The sequence below is a fragment of the Sturnus vulgaris genome, chromosome 4 (genome assembly GCF_052056855.1).
Source record: "Sturnus vulgaris isolate bStuVul1 chromosome 4, bStuVul1.hap1, whole genome shotgun sequence".
In the NCBI taxonomy this organism is placed as follows: domain Eukaryota; kingdom Metazoa; phylum Chordata; class Aves; order Passeriformes; family Sturnidae; genus Sturnus; species Sturnus vulgaris.
Window position 1 is genome coordinate 64,096,597 of NC_142246.1, and position 15,993 is coordinate 64,112,589.

At 37.1% G+C, this 15,993-nt stretch overlaps 1 protein-coding gene across 6 annotated transcripts in view; it reads left to right on the forward strand.

Annotated features, from left to right (window-relative positions):
• Window positions 1-15,993, forward strand: part of INPP4B (inositol polyphosphate-4-phosphatase type II B) — a 294,269-nt gene that overhangs the window by 256,813 nt on the left and 21,463 nt on the right. For all 6 annotated transcript variants that reach the window (XM_088164137.1, XM_088164138.1, XM_088164136.1 and 3 more), the window contains exons 23-24: window positions 2,044-2,156; window positions 4,986-5,140. In XM_088164137.1, the coding sequence (XP_088020263.1) occupies window positions 2,044-2,156; window positions 4,986-5,140 (268 nt within the window). The remainder of the gene's footprint in view (window positions 1-2,043; window positions 2,157-4,985; window positions 5,141-15,993) is intronic.

A 15,993-nucleotide genomic window follows, 5' to 3' on the forward strand; every position in this document is an offset into this window, starting at 1 on the left:
TATATTCCCTTTCAAATAATTCAATTTTCCACTCCCAGAAAGGTATTGCCACCTTTGCTATTAGTTTTCCTCATGTGTCTGTATTTGCCCTTGCCAAAATATTCTTGCTTGCAACTAAGCACACACTGACTTTATCCTCTTTAAGACGAACCTACACTTTGTCATTTACCCGTTTGTTAACCTTTTAAATTCTTTTAGCAGAAACTGAAAATAAGAGTGTGTTCCCAGAAAGATTCCTACCAAAAATGGTGATCAAATATAGCTCTGGTTAAGGCACCAAAATGGTACTGCTTTTATAGAAATGCTAAGGCTAGTAAGGCTCCGAAAATGTAAGATTGTTGTTCAGTAGTACATTACTAACTGAATACAACAAGGCTGTTTGGTACTTCTAGGCTCCTCCCCCTTATAATCAATATTGATGATGGTTTGATGGTTGAATACTGTGAGGGACCCAAGGAGTTGAAGGAATTGATCATTTCCAGTCAAGGTGCAGCTCATTTGGCAGCACTGTAAATTGAGACTCCTGCTGTACCTGTGGTGAAGTCACCCCTCAGAGATGTTGCATTTTCTGCTGTGAACCAAAATAAAGCTGCCTGGAAGCAATAAAATGTTTAGTGATACATTTGCATAATCTCAAAGCATCTTTGTCATTGTGTGCTCTGTGTTTTAAAGAAACAGATGCAGCCATAAGTGTAATAGCAGGGTGTGATGTGTTTTTATGTGCTCTGCATTATCTAAGTGTACAATCAGAACTTGTAATACACAGTTAAAACAATCCACATTAAGGTTATTGCAAAACTAGTTTGGATGTACTTTTTCCTCCCTTTTTTTTGTTGTTTGTGATATTTTTTTAGACAGCACAGTATGAGTGAAGCAATTTAGTTCTTTTTGAATATATTTAATTTACTTCTTACTGTGAAACATGGATAAGGGAAGCTACAGAATTAATTAGATGTAAAAGGTAAAAAGCCTGTTGATAAGAGGGATCATTCCAACTTCAATCACATTAGGAGAATGGATATTGACCTTCATTAATACTTCTCTCATTTTTTTTCTCTCAGTTAAGTGCAAGTCTTTGGGCTTGGTTTTGGGGCCTGGGTTATGGGGTTTTCTTTCCCTCACTGGATGGAGAATTTACTTTCTCTGCTTGAATAAACTGTATCCCTTGATCAATTTAGTTTCACTTTGTTTCATTTGATTCTGAGCCCTTTTTTTAGTGATAACTATAATTAATTTTTTTTTACTTCATCACCTTGAGAAGAAATCATTTCAGAAAACAGATTTTGCTTGTTTTTATTGATTTTCAAAACTAGTGAAGATAAAGGTAACATTAGAAAAATCCCTCCTATATATACATAGGAAACAGAGGGGTAAATTAAAGTGCCTACTCTTGAATTTTTGCTATGGATATGTACGATAAACTTCAGCTTGGATGGCTTACCCAGGATAAGCAGGTAACATTTTGTATTTTTAAGTAAACATGAAATTATTTTCTACTTGAAAATAAAGCCCCGTTTAATTTCAGACTAAGAAATACACTTTGTTACTTTTTAGAGGGGATATTTAATGCTGTTTAACCCTTATGTTACATTATATAAAAAAACTAAGGCACATTTCAAAAGAAAAATTGGATGTTTCAATTTGAAAACAAAACCAACATTTTTGACTTGAAAATAAAAAAATCACCCCATCAAAGCAGGTTGTAATATACTCAGGGTTTTTCTCCTGATTTCCATTGAATGTCTATAATAACTGATGAACAGAACTACTGCAGATATTTGATTTTGTTTTTCACAATCTATTTATAAAATAAAGTTTGAAGATACTTTAAATTTCTACATGAAGATCTTAGGGAGGACAACCCAATACTCGAAGACATACGGTTTGCTTATTCCTTAAGTTTTTAGCTGGTAATTTCCATCCTGTGTTCTCAAACAATGCTGTAAATAATAGACCTGTTCTTCACCATGAGCATTCTTCAGTCAGGACAACCATGCCACCAACCTTATCATAACGAGCAATTTTATCATCCTTTTTTCCCAGGTTTACCACATTTTCAAGAACAAAATGATTTAAAGGGGTTGCTAGAAAGTCTTCATCAAAATATCCAGGCCAAAAAGAGAAAGAATGTAGAAATCATGTGGTTGGCTGCAACGGTAAGCTTTCTTGTTTCAAAGAAATTGATGAATTATTGATGAACACATTTTCATAAGCCTGATGATATTGTAAGTGCAATGGATTTTAAAGATATGATTGGAGAACTCACTGGTTAAAGGAGGCAGACGTGCTGAAGTGATTTTCTAACATACTCACAGTCACTCATTCCACTCATAAATTTATCTCTTCTTCCTCCACTTAAATCGCAGACAATTTCTTTTTCTCACTTTTTTAACTGGTAGAACCCACTAGGATTTGAGCAATTTGTTTCATATCTGTTCTTTTATAACATAAAATTAGTCAAAATAACTTTTTTTTTTTTTTTAGTGTCCTTGAGGTATGATGTGGGACATAATTGCTTGCTCTGGCTTTTTTTGCTATTGCTGCATGCAACTTTTGATTTTCGTAATTAAAATAATTTCACAAATAACTTGCAAAAGACATGCAAAGGACACAGGGAGAACACAAAGGAAATTGTTTATCTAACAATAATACTTATTTTGCTTTTTCCCCCTATGATTCCTTTCTGTTTCCCAATTCTGTGGAGTTGACATGTACATATTAAAAAAAACGGCCAGGAAGACAACTCTTAGATGTTTATCAAGAGCTCAAGCTTTTCAGGAATATGAAATTCAGCCAGGCACTTGTCTTATATTTAGAAAAGTACCTTTGGTATATCTGCCCCCTTTTACTAGCAGGAAGCTTTTGGTATTTTCTGAAAGTGAAGCAAGACTTTGCGTTTTGGGAGACTTTAAAATGTATATACCATTCAAGGCAAATAAATATTTGATACAAAGTTATTAATATAATTTTCCATGACTTTGTATTAACACCAGAGAAAATACAATCATAAGTATATCTTGGTGATAATAACACTGCTATAAGTTTCATATTGCTAATAACATTTTGCCTTGTGGTTAATAAATATCATCACATGCTGTTGCAATATAAATCCTTTGTAAGTAAAAATACGTTTTTCTTGCAGTACCAGTCCTGCAATTACTATGAAACACTGCTTTTAAATAAGTAGAAGATGCAGTATAAAAGGAGTTACAAAGAATTTGCTAAATCTTTGCGTGTAGAAAGTTGTATTTTACCATCTATTCAGGGTTCCCTGAAAATATTTTCATGGGTAAAAAGCATTCTTTGGACATACCAAGTGTTTCAGGTTTGTCCTTCATTGAATTCTATTTCTCTTTAGGTTCCCTTACTTTAACTTTCTGAAATGTGTATTTCTGGTTCCAATAATCTACACACTGTTTTACAATGTTCTATTTATTTCTTGAAAAAGATGCAAGAATAAAAATTTGTCAGTGCAATAGCTGTGCAATATCACTTTTTTATTACAGTAGGTGCATGAGATTCCACATAAGTATAGGTACCTGAATGTAATCCCTGATGTAACTGGACTGTTAGAATAAATCTGATAGAAGTTAATTCTATTTCTTTTCCTCCTATGTCTTCCCTACATCAGAGCCCATCGCTCAAACAGAATATTTACCTGGTATTTTTTTTATTTTATTTTTTAAATGAATTTTTTAATATTTTTAATTTTTTTAGGACTCATATCGAATAGCCTCCATGACTCATGGACTTCCAGAGATACTAGTGTAAAGAGAATTTATCTCTTCAAATAAACAGTTAACTGCTTTTACACTATTAATTAAGAAAATTATCATATAGTACTTTATTTATATCCCAGTGCAGCTGTTCAAATTTTTAAACAGATTTAACTTTTAAAATTTTAAATTGTAGGATGAAAGAAACACTCATAGGTTCTCCTTCACTATCCCGTACCTCTTTGGGTCCTAAGTAAGATTCCCTTAATTGATTCCCTAAATTAAACTTTTGAGATTGCCCCCACCATAGTATCACAAAGAACGAAAAGACTCTAAGTGTTTTCTGGGCCATGGATTTTAATAGAATTTCTGAGAACGCAATTAACAAATGAAGAAATGCTTATTTGCTGGACTGATATTGTGGAGATCATGTTGCAGTTTCATCCTGCGAGCTCTCCCATGACAGCCAATGTGGGAAGATCCTTTTTGTGATTACTGCTGTAATTTATTGCCTTGCCCTATTGTCACAAACATTTTTGGGTTTCATATGGTTATACCTATGATTCTCCAGGGACAGGTGTAAGCAAAATATTACCTTTTCTCAGGACAAATTGCATCTGGGGAAAGGAAGAGCCACACTTGGGCATGGCAGTTCTCCTTCAAGTTTTTCTTTTTCTAGAAAAATATTGTTTGAAACGGAAGCATAAACTGATGGACTGGTACAACCACAGATTGATCCTTAAGGGGAGCAATCATCCTCAAAAATATCATGTTTCCCTTATGCCTTAGAACTTTTTCAAAGTGTAAGTGAAAGTAGAAAATCCATGGCAGTCATTTGTGTTAAACTTTATTAATTGTGAGTCATACATTGAACACTTTACCTGTTGAAAATAAAAACTATTTCCGTTCAGATGTGTCTGACTCCATACCTTCATAAGAAGTTATTCTGCTGCATTTATGTTTGTGAGTTAAGACTTACCAAGTTTTTTCTTTATTCATTAGGTATTCAGACAATTAAGCTTTCATTGAACAGAGTGGTTGCCAGATTAGCGAGGAAACAGTGAAGGAACTCTTTCTGTTATAGTTACAAAAATGTTATTTCAAGTTCAGGAATGGAATGTACCGGTACTAACTTTTAATCGGTGCTTTCTTCCTGAGAAATGCTGTGGCTCTGCATGCACTTTCTGGGCTTGCAGAGTTGTAGGGGCTGCACAGCACAGCCTGCCTGCTGGGAGAAGTGCCAACCTGTGTGGTGCACCTGTGTTTCAGATCTGCCGGAAGCTGAACGGAGTGCGCTTCACCTGCTGCAAGAGTGCCAAAGACAGGACATCCATGTCGGTGACGCTGGAGCAGTGCTCCATCCTGAGGGACGAGCACCAGCTGCACAAAGACTTCTTCATTCGGGCGCTGGATTGCATGAGGAGGTAGGTGGGGGTCCGTGTACTTTGAGCTAGACCGTGACAGCCAGCACAGAGGGGCTAAAGCTGGTTCTAAATGCCCAACCACTGGTAAGTCACCTCTGGAGTGCAGGGTCTTTGCAGCTCTGTTTTGTCAGTAATTAACAGTTTCTGAGATAGATATGTGAAACATTGCAAGGGTCAGCTCACTGACTGTACAATCTGAACAGCAGTTGCTTTAAAAAAAGTTATGTTTCACTTTTAAGGATATTTTTAAAAACATTTGCACAGTCATTAAGTAATTTGTACAACATTTGCACAAATAATGAGAAAGCAAAAGAAGCATTTGTTACAGATGGCAATTCTTACTAATCTGTGTTACTGAAAAGAAACATGCAAGTAGGTTTGGACTGGTGGTGTTTGCCATTAATACCTGATAAAATCTTTACCGTGCTTTAAAAAAAAGTTAATTAAAACATGTTTTATTCTAAATTCAACTATGCAGAAATTGAGGCTGGTGTTATCAGGAGTGGGTAATTAAAAGATGCAAAGATTTCTCATTACCTGAGTCTTTGATGAATAAAAAAACCTGATTAAGCAAACAAGTTTTGATCACAAAATGAATCCAGATGCTAGATTGTCTAAGGAAACTTTGATCATTTGTTTTAATGAGCTTAATCATATAGCTTTAATCATATCATAATGATTTAAATCATATTGTCTATAGGAATTTTAAAACAGACACTCAACACTAGAATAATATATAACAAAGTTCACTGCAAAACTAATAGGAAATATTCTGGTCAGCCTGCAAAGAAGTGACTGAATTGTATCTTTGACTTTGGTGAAACACAAATTGTTATATGGTGGATTTGTAAAGATCATACTAAGTACACAATCGTGTTTACAGTCTGTAGTGGGTAATTCTGGACCTTCATATTTATTATTGCCAAAAAAGATGTTTAATGTCTAGATTAATACTGTAGATTTACCCACATAGTGTCCTTTTGTCCTTTGGCAAAGATAGCTGTTCTAAAGAAAAAAGTTAATTTTATAAAGACTAAATGAGCCGAGATGGCTCAGTTGGAGGTTTGGTTCACAAGGTGCTGCTAGTGCAGTGAGATGTGGTGTGTTGAACTGAGCTGTATCATTTTGGATGTATTGTTACCTTGCATAAATCCCTCAGTCTCTGTAGTAATTCAGTGAGTGAATGACTTTTGTGCAGTCTTTCATAACTCCATGTTTTGTCATTAATGAATTCTGAGTTTTCTGTGTTAAATTTCATTTGTTGGCATTTCAAATGCTTTTTTTTTTTCTGCTATGTCTCCAATAAATACAAACGTGTGTAAGCCACAGTAAGTTAGCAGACATAAGAAAACTAAGTAATTACATGAAATCACCGTAATGTTAGAATAGCACTGAGTTAGAGTAGTGTATTGGAAAATCCTCACAGACATAAATATAATTTTTTAAAAACCCTAACTTGTTAGTAAAAAATTTAGTAGCTTTTTGTAGATCAAAATGTAAATGATTTTGAGTGGGTTTATGTAATGTGACTGATTTGAAAGTTGAGAAGATTAACACATTAGTTATCAGTTATGCTGTAGTTTCAAACAGAGAAGTTTTATCCTGCTCTTACCCTGTAAACTAATTTCAGATTTGAACCAAAGCAGGTGAAAGGTGTGTTGGATGGGAGGCAATAACTTTGGCTGAGGTGGTAGGATTGTCTGAGGATTAAAGCAAAGGCTTTGCAAGTAGTGGCACTAGCACACAAAATAATTTTCACCATCAGGATAATAAAGAGAGAAATAAATCTTCTAACTGTTCTAGTTGCTATCAGTTTATCACCGTTCACATAACTAGAGGTTTAAATTAATTTTTTTTAAGCAGCCAAATTACTCTTTTGCCCTCATGAGTTGGTCAGTGAAATCCCAGAAATTCAGAATAGAAGGGTAAAAATATCAAATGGCAGCATAGTACTTCACTCCATGATGCTCCCATTGAGAGTTGTCCTGGCAGTTTAAGGTGTATCTTTGGTGCTATGGACACCCGGCAGGAGTGCCTCTGGATCAGTGTTGGAAGGGACACAGCACTGCTGCCTGGGTGGCCTGGCAGGGACCCTCCAGCTGGGCACTGCCCCTGTGGCAGATGGAGAGAGAAGCATTGCAGAGAAAGGCATTTTGAGACAGCAAACTGGGAAGGAAAGAGCAGATAGCCAAAGCAGAGGAGGAAAAAACCTTGATTTCCACAGATGTTTCAGCTAAACATGCTGTATTTCACTTGGAGGGAAGTTTGGCAACTGTGTTCTTGAGGTTTGTGTGAATGAGGTCAACAGACTTGTTTGGCAGCCATTGTGGCACTTGTCCTTTTGTCGTTTCTTTTTACTTGATTACTTTTGCAGATCTAAAAGATAATGCTATGCATTTCTCAAATTTTCATTAGGTACTTTTAGAAGCTTTTAGAATGATTTTCACATCTAAAAGAACCTATTTTGTTTCAAGGGCAGACAGAGAAAAACTATTTGCCGTTTAATTTGCAATTTTAGCAGTTTTTTCCCAAATGAATCTTCTCTAGATCACTTTGTTAAACTTTGTCAATCAAATCCTTTTGTGCTGATTGCCACAAATTGCTTTTAAGCCTTTCAAAAGAAGAAGTAGACATGAAAAATTCAATTTTAACATCCAGAATCCTAACAGACTGGATTGATCTTTGAAAGGCTTCTTTTAAGAGTTAACAGTAGGAGACAGAAACTACTGTGAAACTAAGTGAGCTGTAGAAGTAAATGGTGATTCAAAAGCAGCCTTTATTGGAAATGCCATCATTTTGAGATATGAAAATTATAAAGGTGCCTGTGTAGCTGTAAGGATTTTTCTTTTCCTGCCAGTGCTGACACAGCTTTGCTGACTGTTGGAAAAGGGAAGCATGTGCTTATTAAGGTTCATGCTTTCTGGCTACCAGAAGCTTGGAGATGCTGGACTTCTGTGTGCTGCTGCTTTTCAGCTTCTTTGGGGTCCCCAGAATTTTGAGCAATCCAGAAGTGATTCCCAAAGTTTTAGCATATTTGCTTTGGCGTACATTGCATAACCCTGTTTTGGAAAATACTGCCTGTAGCTCTTTTTTAATGACTTTGTTTGTAAGTGGAATCGTTGTCTTTTAGTAATAAACTCTACAATGTTTATTGCTTCTTTATAAAGAAAGGCTGTACAAGAATCCTTCTATTAGCTCTTTCTTTAACTTATGAAAAATGTGGTGAATGAAGCAATGATGGGAATGCACACTTTATCATTTACAGTATGTAATAAATGGCTTTGTCCTCAGTCATAAGTCTGGCCATTATCATGCTGCAATTGGTGTGTACCTGAAGCAGCCATTCTATAAATAATTCCAGATATTATAATCTCCTTGATATAGGTTTGTGACTTTCATTGATCTTAGTGACATGCATCGTGTAGAATGAGGAAAATCAATATATTATCCCCTCTGTATCAAGTGCTTGTAATTCACATCATGTTGAAATACTGTTTATAATGTTGCTGCCACTTCCAAGTCATTTTTTACAGGCATCAATATTCTTATTTTTCCCTTCACCAATACATGAATGTTTCCTATCATTCAGCGTTACCTCTATTCCAAGAGACAGCAGAGGCACAAAACTGATTTACCTGAGTTCACTGCAGTTATCTGTCACATGATTCTATTTTTTGTCTCTAGAGCTGGCAACTGTTAAGGGAGAATGGACCCTGGTGGGCAGCTCCTAATACTGAATCTATTGTTTCAGTAACAGGATCCCTTTTGGAGGCTGTGGGTAGTGAACAACCTCAGAATCTCCTGTCACTGAGCATGTTTCCAATAAAGGCTCAAAAGTAGTAATAAACAAAGGAATCCACTGTCTATGGTGGATCTTCCATGCTGTCAGCCTTATCATCATTCTTAGCAGGGCACAACACTTGTCACGTGTTTCTGACATGGAATACAAAATCTGACTCAATGTGGGACACACTGTTTCCACTTGAGATAGTTAAGGATATTTCAGGGTATTTTAGATAAATTGCCTATCAAAAATCTCATTGAAGCACAAGTTCAAAGAATGAATGATTTGGGCAACAAGTATTGGGCTTTTGATGAGCCAATTATGAAGAAAATATCTCCTTTTTTAAAGAGCTGTCTGAGGACAGCTTTTCTTAAAGATGAGCGAGTTGAGGAGGAGGGATAGCTGTAATAGCTCTTTAATCAGGGACCTTGAGATGTTCTGGGTGCTGAGATGGACCTTGGCCAGGGAAGAGCCTGTACCAAACACCAGAGCTGTAATTGCACATGGTCTAGGAAGAAGGAGCAAAGGACAGCCTAAGAGACAGGGATGATCCATGTGCAAACCTCTGTGCCTTTCTCCCATCTCCCAGCTTTCACCCTGCCCCTGTGAGCTTGTGGCAAGAGATGCAGCACTTGAGGGGTCACACAGAAGAGGAGGCACAAATTCTCTAGCCTTTCTTCCAGCCCATCTGACCTTCAATACATTTTCTTTTTTCTTTTAAAAGCATAAGCACAGTGCAAACAAAACTAAAAAAAGGAGAGCCTGGCTTCCGATATAGATTTTTACATCATTCTATAGCTCTTTAGAAACTTAACATCTCTTTTTTTTGAGGTGGAAACTGTAGATGATTTGCATCATTTAATGTACAATAGAAGCCTGGGCATTAAGTAGCAGTAAGATCCAGTTTTGGTGCATTGAACCACCATCAATTTTGTTTTCTAAAACTAAATTACTGTTTTGAGGGTTTTTTTAATAGCCACAGTGTGCAGAGGAAAAGAAAACAAGATGGAGAGAGATGGCCACAAGATGCAATGAGAGTCAATGCCATTGACATCTTGCTGGAGCCTTTTAGAATTAAGGTCTTTTTCTGCTCATCCTTCTGGAAGGAGGAGGAGGATTATAAACAATCATTGTGGGCAAAGTATCAAACAGGAGTTGAAAAGGCTGTGATAAATCTAAGCTTTTCTAATATCATTTCTGAATTCCCAGAATTGAACTTTATAATGTATCTTTAAAGTAAGTCTCAGCTTTTAAAGGCTTAAACCAAAGGAAAAAATAAAAGCCACCCATGCACACTTTATTTGCGCTCTGGAAGGTCCTGAGGTTCAGACTTGTACATGGACAAACTAAGTATAATTGGCAGTTGTTTTGTAATATAGCCCCACGCTATATGAGCCAGTTTTGTCTGGTTCACTGGGGTCAGATGTTTGAGTTCATGTTTTGCAAATGAATGTTCTCTAGCTGACTGCAGAAGTTTCATTCTCTTGGACCTAATTTCTCCAAATTCTTCCTAAGTGCTGTTTTCAGACTTTTTTCTGATCAACACTCTAGTCAGAGTCCTGAGAACTGTCTCATGTGATCTTTTTCATCTTCCTCTTTTTTTCCTACACTTTTGCTTGAATATTTCCTTCCTTTCTTCTCTATGACATGTGTGGCTGCCTCTTTTTTCTGTTCAGAGTTTGAGCACTGGCCTCAGTCACAGCACAGAGAGAACAGCAGAGCTAGTCCCCTGCTTCATGGTTTTGGCTTCATATTACTGTGGTCATCCTCTGCCAGGGAAAAGACAGCAAGGAAGAGCCTTTTCCAGCTCCTTGACCTGCATATGTTGAATCCTCAAAGTATGTACCTGCTGAATTTTAACAAGACTTTGTTAGGAAAAGATTTGAGAGTCTTGCAAGAGCAGGCTCTTTTGATAGTTGCATCACTCACATCTTTATTATCTTGGTGCAGAATATCAAATCTTGTTCTTCAGCATGGAGGTACTAGTAATTCTCTCAAAAAAATAGTGGGAGGGGAGGCTAAATTTTATTTCTTCTCTAGATGACATTGTAAGTGAATTTTCCCATTCAAAATGAACTAACAGTTCTAAGTAGATTTGTAATGGAAAGCATTGTGTAGCCTTAATTATAATTACCTTTCCCCTGAAAGCTGTAATAATATTTTTGGACCAATCACTTGGCAGGAAGGGGTGTTCAAGGGAAAACAGTGAAAACTGAAAACCTTTGCCACTCTTTCCAAGGAATATTTAGAGAATTGGCTCTGCCTACTTCAATGTGGCAGGCAGTAAGCAAGAGTTCTGAAGTAATGCTTAGTTTTCCTATCAGTGCATGAGGGGAAGGTAGAGCCAATAGAAATCTGTATTGTGTCTAAATTTTGACAGCACTTTTTGGGGAGTCAGTCCTTGAAATGCAGCTGCTCCTTCTGCAGTGACTACTTAGGGAAGATGAGTACTTCAAGAGGACTCAGAACTTGACAGTAAATTTTATATAATAGGAAAACATACTAATATACCAATTGCAGTGTGTATGATTTTATTGTATATGAAAAGTTCCTTTTCAATTGAAAAAGAAAACATTAGGCAGCATTTAGATTTCAGCTTTGTGACAAGAAACAACCCTTGATTCCCTATGATCTTTTTGCTGAAGGGCCCCTTTGCCCTTCGACTTCAGATTGTGTATGCCAGAGTTCTCCAAAGAAGAATTGGATTAATGGAATTCCAATCAAAAAATTGCCCTACTCTGAATTTTTCTGCTCTGATTTGTACTTTTTATTCCTCACTGAGATATTGCTGAGGTAAACAATCTGTTAAGTAGCTCAAATTAGTATTTGTCATATCTTGATCAAAATGAGAGTACAGAGAACTGAGCTTTGACTTTGCTCTCTGTGCATGTTGTAATTATTCAGTATAGACAGTGAGAAATGTGTGTAATTAATTACCATGTGCACTCTATGGTCACTTAGTTTTTTAAAACCAGCCAAATTAAAAAACCTTATCCAATAAATTTGCTTTCCCATTTAGTGCCACAGTCTGTGTTTGGTTACTTAATAGTGCAGAAGTGAATTTAAACGCTGAATTTGATTAATTACAGAATAATTAAAAAAAAAAAAAAAAAGGAAAAGTAAAAAGCCTCCTAAAACCCTCTTCTAATGGAAAGTGTTTCTGTCACTTTTGCCATACATATATTGCAGGCCCATAGTTCTGGTTAGATAAATCTAGCACACAAGTAATTAGATTATTGTAAAATATTGTTTGGTGTTCATTTTTGAGAGTCTTCTAGTTGTTTATGGAAAACTTCATTAATTTTCTCATTCATTTAGTGCTTCATTGCTTATTTAGAACTTCCACGAAAGATTAGGTCTTACCAGAAATCAAAGACTAGATGTATTATAAACACCAGACTATGTAATACCAGGTTTCTTCCTGTTATCTTTCACTTTAATTAAGATTTCCTGGAAGAGTGTGTGGGAAAAGTCCTGTACGCATGTCTATTATCTGTTGAAAATCCAAGTCCTACAGCAGAATTACCACGGCTTTGCCCATGTTCTGCTACATCTCAGGAAGAGCAACCCTGCAAGTCTAAAATTTAGATAAGAAAGAAGCAGGAAATGAGAGTAAGAAGACAATAGTGGCATACAATAGCTAGTTAAAGCTATCAAACTTGCAATCTCCTCACGAAGTTATTGGCCTCTGAAACAATGTTCTTCTCGGAGTTATATAACTTGGGCAGGGAGGGCTCCTAACTTCCTGTCTGTGGTCACAGCAACCTACAGACTGTCCAAAGGTTGGAGGGGACACAGAAAGGAGAAGCAACCTGCTCTCTTCCGAAAAAAGGTGGTTTTGTAATAGAAGATTCTTCTATTTTCTTCAGGAGAAAGATGATGTAGTGTCAGGCTACAGCTCTGGTTGGCTTATGTGGGAAGCAGGTAACAGACAATTCTAGGTTTATCTTGGCTCTCATTTTAGACTCCTGTGATCCCTTCATAAACTTAGTTTCTTTTTGTACAATGCTCCCTGCTTAATAATCATCTTTTCTTGTCCAGCACCCTGGGTTCAGTTTTCTTCCATAAGTTCCATCCCTTGGGATGCTGTGCAGGCCCAGGGCCAGCTTGTTATGCACATGACACGACAGAATCCAGCATTCAATCTCCATCTTATTTTTCCATTAGTTATAGTTATTATGCATTGATAATATAACCTTCTGTTATACAACTGTGCTTTCAAATAGTTATGGTCCTATTCAACTTCAGCCACTGGATCTGAAATGTTCTATCTCAGGTTCTTTAGGGAAAGAATCTAAAGTCATATTGGATACCAAAATAAAAGGAGAGACGTAACTGTGTGTCATTGTCCCCCCATATTTTATCACCATCATTTGAGGAACTATCTTCGATGTATGGGGGTTTTCTCCCTTCAGTCTGCTGCTGTGTTCTTTTTCCAGTCAGCATTTCCCTATTTCTTACTCTCTTGCAGTAACATCTTGGTATATGATATTTTGATAGAAACTCTTTTGACAGGGGCTTTTGCCAGCTCAGATGAGGGAGTCAATTTTAGTAGTAGTTTCTTACTGTTACTTTCTGTGGCACCTCTGGTTTGGTGAGGGACATTTCATAAGTGTGTCCTTATCATTACAGCAGCCACTGGTGACCTTTCACTGGAATAGCTGACAGCAACAAGTTCTTTCTCAGTGTTTACCTGCAGTACAAGTCCTAGTAGCTGTTTGCAGTGGAGTGACCAGAGGAGTTTCTATTTGGATTATTATGTGCCCATTACGTATTTCCTACTTTCATGATGCTATCAGCAGTCAGCTGGAGCTACACCCAGTTATGGAGTCAGCACCATTATACTGCTATCTTGGTCTCTGGATCATCCAGAGATAAATTAGGGAGACAATATTGGGAACTTGCATTTCTAATAGCTGAAGTCTCCACTATAATTTGTATGAATAGGTAGCATGTGTTTATAAGGAATTTAATGCAAATGAAATGTTGTAGTCCTCCTGAAGTGGACAGCCAACTCCACAGTTGACTCCTAATGCTAGAACAGTTAAAGCAGTTTCTGCAGCCCTGGGATTAGTGGTGCTGCAGTTGTACTGTCATTCTAAACATACTCCTAATGCCAAAATCACTGGGCACTGCTTGGGCTGTGCATCTGCAGTGCTGTTCCTGTGCCCTGCTCTGGGCTTACTTCCCTCTCAGCTTGTCCTCCTCTCCCCAGCCTGGATAGTGCCACGTGTGCATTGTATTCCAGCAGTGGGAAAAGCACCTGGCTTTTCTCCTCTGCTGGAGATGCTCCTAATGCCCCAGGAAGGTGCCAGAGCAAGTTTCTAACTCTGCAGAGTCTTGTGATTCTAGGCAAGGCTTAGCCGAGATTTAAAGTCCCTTAGACCAGGGAGGTCAGAGGGTGGGAAGGGAATCACTGTTCCCTCTCTCTTTTGTCAAAGGATGAAATACTTTGGTATATGACCCAGCCTCCTTATTAGGTGACCTGTTAATGAGGCAGAAGATGCCTCTGCTTGTGGTACTCAGGAACTTCACTTACTGTTCTGTGAAACTATTGTATAGTACACGTATAAGAAATCTTCCTTTTCTCCCCCTCTCATTCATCATATGGGTTTCCTGACATATCAGCTTCAATTTCATGCTGCAGCTTCTCCCTTGACTGCACATTTCCTTACACTTGTGAGAACAATGTAATGTTTGAGACTTCTTACCCTCATTTCAATTTAGCTGAACTCAGTCCCTGTGCCCAAAGAGGGAATGAACAGATTCCTGTTCTTTCCTTCACACCAAGAGGTAGCATGCACCCTTTGCTTCTAGAGAAAGACAGGCTAAAAAGGCATCAGCTAATTATTATCCACAGTAGATCAGTGAGATACACCTGGCTTTAAAAAAGTATATATATTTACTCTGCAGCACCACTCCAGTCAGCATTTTCAGATTTAAGGAACTTGTTTAGGTTACTAAAACGTTGAAAAGACTAAGGTGTAATCTGATCACACAGTCATGTATTTTATAAAACCCTGTCATAGGATCATCTGGTTAATAGTTTGTGTCTTGGGTAAACTGACAAGCCTGATGAAAATATATAATTCCTGTCAAAATAATGTTGGGTTTTATATTCATTTTGCAAAAATCATTCCTCAATGCTCTAAAGTTGGTTTTTTATTTAAATCCCTTTATATCTCCTTCATAACTGTTGACAGCAGAGCATCTACAGAATACAAAGTAATCAGCACAGAAAGGTTTGCAACTTCCAGCAAACTGCCTTGTGGTGGTGTGGTGAGTAGAAGATGGCAGGGTCTAGAGTCGGCTGTTGTGGAATGTTTTTCATATGTTTTTGGTTTTTGTTTGTTTTGGGTTTTAGCTCACGTAGTTTAACCAAGACTGGCATAGTCTCTGTTCCAAGTTTATTTCTGCTAAATGGCTGTTTCATTGAAAGCCTCAGGAAAGCAAATAAAAATGGCTAAACAGGCACTGTGGTAGAGGCATTATTGACTGGTTTTGAAGTGATCAAAGTAGATTCAGGAAGAGGCAAGAAGCTACAAAAATATCCCATTCTCAAAGATCCATGAAATGATTCTGAAAATCCACAAGAGTCTGCTTTGATAATATTGATTATAACTGGTTAGAATATTTATCCCATTTGCACTTTTTAAAGTAAATTTTTTTCACTTTAAAAGCTTATAATTGACATGCAAAGGGTGAGAGAAAGAAATGCACTTGTACCTCTTTCAGTTTTAAAGTGGAAGAGAGCTAGTATAGAGGTGCCAAGTCCCTTATGACATCATAGTCCTTCCTTTGTTTGAAATTAAATTTGAATCTACTTTTTCTTTAAAAGGGCTAATTCTCATAGGCTGTTGCGCTTTAAATAAGAGTTCTCTTGCTGTACTTCAGTGTGCAATAGCAAAGCTTTTAAAATAATATAAATAATGTTTATTATCTTACTGGCATTCACTATTCAGCCTATTACCAATTCTCTTTTCACACTCCTTTTTGCTACTTGGGTTCATGCTGACGTAGCAAATGCAGCAACTCTGGCTGCACAGTTCAAGGTTCTCTGCCTTCTGGA